At 51.1% G+C, this 6,000-nt stretch overlaps 1 protein-coding gene across 5 annotated transcripts in view; it reads right to left on the bottom strand.

Annotated features, from left to right (window-relative positions):
- Positions 1-253: 253 nt before the first annotated feature.
- The window catches only part of PFKFB4 (6-phosphofructo-2-kinase/fructose-2,6-biphosphatase 4), a gene marked incomplete at both ends in the record, with an annotated part of 33,143 nt that continues 27,396 nt past the window's right edge, over positions 254-6,000 (bottom strand). For 4 of the 5 annotated variants that reach the window (XM_084246754.1, XM_084246752.1, XM_084246753.1 and 1 more), the window contains 5 exons: positions 254-313; positions 1,310-1,374; positions 2,197-2,259; positions 2,420-2,549; positions 4,022-4,126. In XM_084246754.1, coding sequence (XP_084102880.1) covers positions 254-313; positions 1,310-1,374; positions 2,197-2,259; positions 2,420-2,549; positions 4,022-4,126 — 423 coding nt within the window. The remainder of the gene's footprint in view (positions 314-1,309; positions 1,375-2,196; positions 2,260-2,419; positions 2,550-4,021; positions 4,127-6,000) is intronic. The other variant, XM_084246755.1, reaches the window with a different exon arrangement.

Raw genomic sequence — 6,000 nt, 5'->3', positions numbered from 1 at the left:
ACACCTCCCAGCAGCCCAGGGCCAACACAATGCAGCTGATTATTAACTAGCAGCACGTTGTCGTGTCCTTCATACAGCCCCGTCACGGCCAGGGAAGCGGGCGGGCTCTGGCGGGGGTCCTGGGCACCACCAGCCACGCCGCGGAGCTCTGAGGGTGTTCCTTCGTGGTGGCTGTCCCACGGATTGAGGGTTCTGGGCTGACCCTGTCCATGGAGATCAACGCCTGCCTCGGGGTGGAGTGGAGGAGACACAGTCACTGGTGAGCAGGGACCGTGACAAGGGCTTCCTCCGGAGGCCTCGAGATGTCTACATTCTGCACAAAAATAAACACACAGAACATTCACCCTGTGGCAAGAACTAGCGGAAATGCACTATTGCATTCCTCACTGCTGTGGCCATCTGGACCTATATTCTCACCCCAGGAGCCCCGGCGCAGGACTCCAGTCTCTACCTTCCTTAAGAACATGGAATTAAGACTCAACACATGGTGGGTGGATGAACACAGAACAGAGACAGGGGTGGAGGAGGCTCTTGGTTCCCCTCGCTCCTTGCAGGCAGGTCAAGGGTTACCCAGAGTGCGCTGTCCCCACCTTCTGCCTCAGGTCTGGGTCAAATGGGGAAAAACCCCAGGCTGGGGGCTTGCATCCTCATCAATGGGGGCAGAAAAGGCGCTCTCCTGGCTCTAAGTTTCAGTAGACAGGTGTCAGAAGGGGCCCCAGGGGCCTGTGGACATCTAGTGTATAGCCTGGTCTGTCCCCTCGGTGCTGGGCCACAGGCCCACGGACCTCCTGAAGTCCTCAGCGCCTGCCAAGCTGCAGAGTCCAGTTCCATCCACAGCCTGCTGAGCCCAGGGTATCTCAGTTCTAAGAAATAAGGACTCTAGGATTTCCTCCAGCTCTATGAGACTGTCCTGTGTGATCCCCAGTGCTGGTGGCCCATCTTTTTATGGGTTTTTCATAACCATCACCCACAAAAGCAGGTCACCAATAACCCGGGCTGCTGAGAACATGACATGACCACACCTGCTGAGAGGGAGACAAGGCCCCCATTGTCAGAGCTGTAGGTTGTCAGGTCTTGAGGGCAACCCACACAATGTCACGTGCTTCCCGGCTTCTGGTGTCTCCCCCTCTAGGAAGGCCTGATCTAGGCCATCCCCAGGCCATGGCCTCACCCTGACAGGAGAGCCATCTGGACAGAGAACTCCTGCTTCACTCTGGCAGGTGCCCCAGCTGGGCCTGGCCCTGGAAGATTGTGTGTCTGGACACCCCTGGGAACATGCCTACCACCCCAGCAGTGCCCCTGTTGCTACCTGAGGCCTGTCCCGGTGTGTGTTCACAGCCACCACATTCAGGAATATGGACTCCACTTTACAACCTGCCAAAAGGAAGATGCAAATCCATTCGCTCTCCTGAAAAGCAGCTGGAGCCATAGAAATTAGAGATTTCTTTCAGGGGGAGCCTTGGGGTACTGTGGAATAGAGCAGGCTCTCAGCCCTACCCTAGTGCTACTACCCTGTGAGGAAGGACAAGGTGCTCTGTCAGGCTTGTGCGTATCAGGTGCCACTGCCCAGTGCTGCTTCAGTGAGGAGTCCAGACACCAGACAGGACCACACTGAGAACCAAATTGCCTACTGTTAGGGCAGAGGGCAGCCTGAGGCCTAAGCAGAGCACAGAGTCACCATGCTCAGTCTTCAGGTTCCCCAAACCACCAACACCCAATCCCTGCCATACAATAAGGTCAGGCATTCAGCAGTGTGGGGGCCAAGAGGATGAGCACAAATGGGAATGAGTCTCAAAGTGTAAGCGCTCAAGGGGTGCCTCACAGCCTGGGTTGAAGGCAAGGTGCCAGGCTCTGCCACCTGACCTAGGCAAAGCAGAGGTAGAACTAAAACAACCCTGCACCCAGAATACTTTAAGGTCCAGGTCAGGTCCCCTAGGGGCCCTGAAGATTTGTGGGGGTTTGGAAAAGCTAGGGGTAAGGTCCTTCTTGTGGGTGGGTAATGGCTAAGGAAGGATAGCTGGGAAGGTATCCTTTGGCCACAGAAATTAAAATGTAAAATAATTAAAGGGCAAACTGGGAAAGGTAGCAGGTGGAGGGAGGAGTAAGCTTCTAATGGAATTGCTGTTGCGCAGGAAAGCATGGAAGCCTACAGAGGCAGAGTCTGCCAGCCTAGGTGCTTGCAGGAAGCCTCCTTACCGTAGGCCACAGGGGTTAGCTTCATGACTGTGTGCAGCGGACACTTGAGGTAAGGCAGCTGTTCTGTGGACACAGAGCGGGAGGGCTGACATCCAGGGATGCCTGGGTGACAGTCTTTCTCTCTCTCTCTCTCTCTCTCTCTCTTTCTCTCTCTCTCTCTCTCTCTCTCTCTCTCTCACACACACACACACACACACACACTCCTGGGGTGGAGGACCCCTACCTGCTGCCTTGTCAAGGAAATAGGCCAGGAGGCAGCGCATCACAGCCTGGTGGCAGATGACCAGTACGTTCTCTTGTCTCTCCAGCTCCATGATGACAGGTTCGAGTCGCTGGACCAGGTCTTCATAGGACTGCAAGGGTAAGTGGGGAGGGTTCCTCAGGGTAGAGACACACAGGTAATGGGCTACCTGCTCACTTCTAGACTCCTCACCATTTTGGGGGAGATAGCTAGGCCTCCTCCAGCCTGGCTTCTGAGGGCAAGGGGGTAGCTCAGTGCTGTGGTCATCATACCCCCCATGGCAGGCAGTGCGGAGGGCAGCCCATAGGACTGCGACAGGATTTCTTTCCTTCAGAAGGAAGCTGGGAGGGGTGAGGATTGGTGGCCTGGAAGAAGTCACCTCCCCCAGCCCAGGGTCAGGTCCTGGTGGGACTGATTGGGCAGGGCTGGGCCTTAGGCTCTCATCCCAAGGGGCTACTTCTGTGCTCACCCATGGGGCTCTTTGCTGAACCCTCAGTTGCTGGAATCACATGCTGATGACTGGAGGAAAAGACACTGCTTCCTTCCAGCCCACAGAGCGAGCCACAGCGGGAGAGGAAGAAGGGGCCCTGGAAACTTTGTCACGTGTGATCTGTCAGCCACACCAGCAGTCCCAGGAAAGAGACTTACAGTCTGCCTGCCCTGTCCCTCTGACAAATTTCTAGATTTCCACCAGGAAGCCAAGCTGGGGGGTGGGGGCTGGGGTGGGGGCGGTGGAATTGTTTCATCTCTCTTTTTACATATCTAGTGCTTCGGGAGCCGATTGGCCTCAGGCTGTGACTGGGAGCCAAACCAATATGGATTTGGGCTGGCCTCTGGTAGTTCTGGGGAAATCCTGGATTCATTCTTTAGGTAAGCATAATTTCCCACCAGTTCTTTCCTGTATTCCCAAGTTGGAACAGTCAACTTTCTTTTTACTTTATCTGGGTTGGCTCCAGAACTGAGCTCCACTTCCGGCATGATGTAGGGAATAATCACTGTGTCTGTTCCTGAGGACAGTGCTGCCTAGGGGCCTGGCATCGAGTTGGGAGGCATCTGTGTGTACATGTGTATGTGTAAGTCTGTGGCCAAGGCCCCTGGCCACCTCCTGGAAGTAGGCGATATAGCAGTCAAAGGTGACCCTGTTTCTGACCTGGACCCTGGGCTAAGAAGGGAACCAGTCTGAAGGAAGGTGACAAATGCAGGTGGCTTGTGGTAACCATGACTCTCTGGGGAAGGTCTCCCTGGGTCTGGATTCAGGGCTGGCGATTCAGTACCTGGAGATGCAGGGAGGATGGGATCACCTTGTGACATGCCCGGGAAGGGAGATGGCAAACATGGGGGGCCACCCGACCTCGGGGTTGGGAGCCCCGTGCAGCACTGTTCATCTGCTACCCAAGGAGGACTGTGGCCAGGGCCACGTCGCTGGGAAGTGGTGGAGATGACACACATACACAGACTGGCGTGGGAGGCCAGGCCTATCCTGCTGCCCTGGCCGACTCCAAGGAGCCCCATAGGGCTCAGTCATAGGTGGTCCTCCCAAGCAAGCAGCAGGTGGTTGGGACTAAGCCCCCAAGGCCCACTTACCTCTCCTTTGGGGTACCGGTACCGGTACTTGTCCTGGTCCCTCAGGGCAAACTCCAATGGATAATGGTCCTGAATTTCTTCATATGTCATTTCCTCACAGACACCCTAGGGAGACACTACGGTCATCACACCTTGCCTGCCAGGCCAGGGGGTCAGCCCTGTGTCAGGGCAGGATAGGCTGAGAGGAGCAGCCTTACCAGGCATTTCCTGGGCCCTGGGGACCCTTCCTAGCCTGGAACTTACAACCTGTCAGGAAAGAACAGGCCCTCTGGGAACACTGAGCAGGGGGACATCCACTCATTTGTAAACAGTTATCAGGACAATATTTTCCATCCATCCATCATCTATCCAGCCAATTTATGCAATTAAAAAAAACACAGAAATATTAAGTATTCTTTCCTAATGTGTCTTTTGTTTTCCATGCTGTGGAAATGCTACTTCTGAGTAGGAATTATTATGCAAACCATGAAGTGAGATTGTGTCACACAGAACCTACCACACGCACATACGCACACACACACACACCCCACGCATAGATTACTTTATACAAATGCCATAAGAAAATTCTAAATAATAAAAACAAAAGACCAGCAGAGAAGAACACTTGTTCAGACAACAAACCACTGCTGTTCAAGGGCCTGGAAAGGTCCAGGGCACATGGTCCAGTCTTCACTCATCAGCCATGACTGCCCCTGACTGAGCCCACATTATGAGCAACATTATAGGCCACTTCCCTGGGACCCTTTGATGAGCCACCACCTCTCCCCAATCCACTACTCTGCCGAGGAGTCCAGAAAGATGTGTGAAAGGATCAGTGTCTGTCTTTCCATGGCTCGAGCCAAGAGCCAGCAGACAGGACATACCCAGAGAGGAAGAGGCAATAAAAGCCCTAAATAAAAATGCTGCTGGTCTTTGCCTTTGTTCTAAGTTTTTCTTCTAGACAAAGTTTTGGGGACAAAGTTGTCTACTAAAAAGGAAAGGTAAAGAGGAAAACTTATAGCTGTAATTACTTACATTAAAAAGAAGATCTTAAATCAATAATCTAATTTCTACTTTGAGATACTGGAAAAAGAGGAAGAAAGAAAACCCACAGCAAGCAGAAATAAGGAAAGCATAAAGATTATGGTGGAAATTAATGAACTAGAAAACAGGAAATAGAGAAAAGCAACAAAATGAAAAGTTGGCTCTTTGAAAAAGAACCCTAAGAATTTGGTGGTTTAAGCCCAAATGCCCAAAAATAGATGACTGGATCAAGAAGATGTGGTACATATACACCATGGAATATTACTCAGCATTCAAAAAAGATAAACACATGCAATTTGCAGCAACATGGATGGCGCTGGAAGGGATCATGCTCAGCGAAATAAGCCAAAAAGAAAAAGAAAAATACCGGATGGTCTCACTCATAGCAGGAATCTAGAAAACTTAAATAAGGGACCAGGAAAATGAATAACTATAAGAAAGTGAAAATCAAAATCAACAAACAACTATGAACCAGAGATAATTTTTTGGGGGGTGGGGGCGGGAGGGGAGGGATTGGGGTCAGAATGGGGGGGTTGCAATTGTATGGGGAATATAAAAATAAAATTTATTATTAAAAAAAAAAGAATTTGGTGGTTTAACTATGGAGAGCTGTGTGGAGATTTCTTGACCTACTAAAGACAGAGCTTCCATATGATCCAGCAATTCCACTCCTAGGTATTTACCCAAAGGACACAGAAACATTAATTCCAAAGGGCATCTGCACCCCTGTGTTTATAGCAGCACTATTTACAGTAACTAAGCTTTGGAAACAACCCAAATGCCCAAAAATAAATGACTGGATCAAGACATTGTGGTACATATACACAATGGAATATTACTCAGCAATCAAGAAAGATAAACACATGTAGTTTGCAGCAACACGGATGGAGCTGGAAGGGATCATGCTCAGCAAAATAAGTCAGAAAGAAAAAGAAAAATACTGGATGGTTTCACTC

The sequence above is a fragment of the Talpa europaea genome (genome assembly GCF_964194135.1).
Source record: "Talpa europaea genome assembly, chromosome: 11".
NCBI lineage: Eukaryota > Metazoa > Chordata > Mammalia > Eulipotyphla > Talpidae > Talpa > Talpa europaea.
Note: the sequence above shows the minus strand (reverse complement) of the source record. Positions and strands in the feature narration are given on the sequence as shown.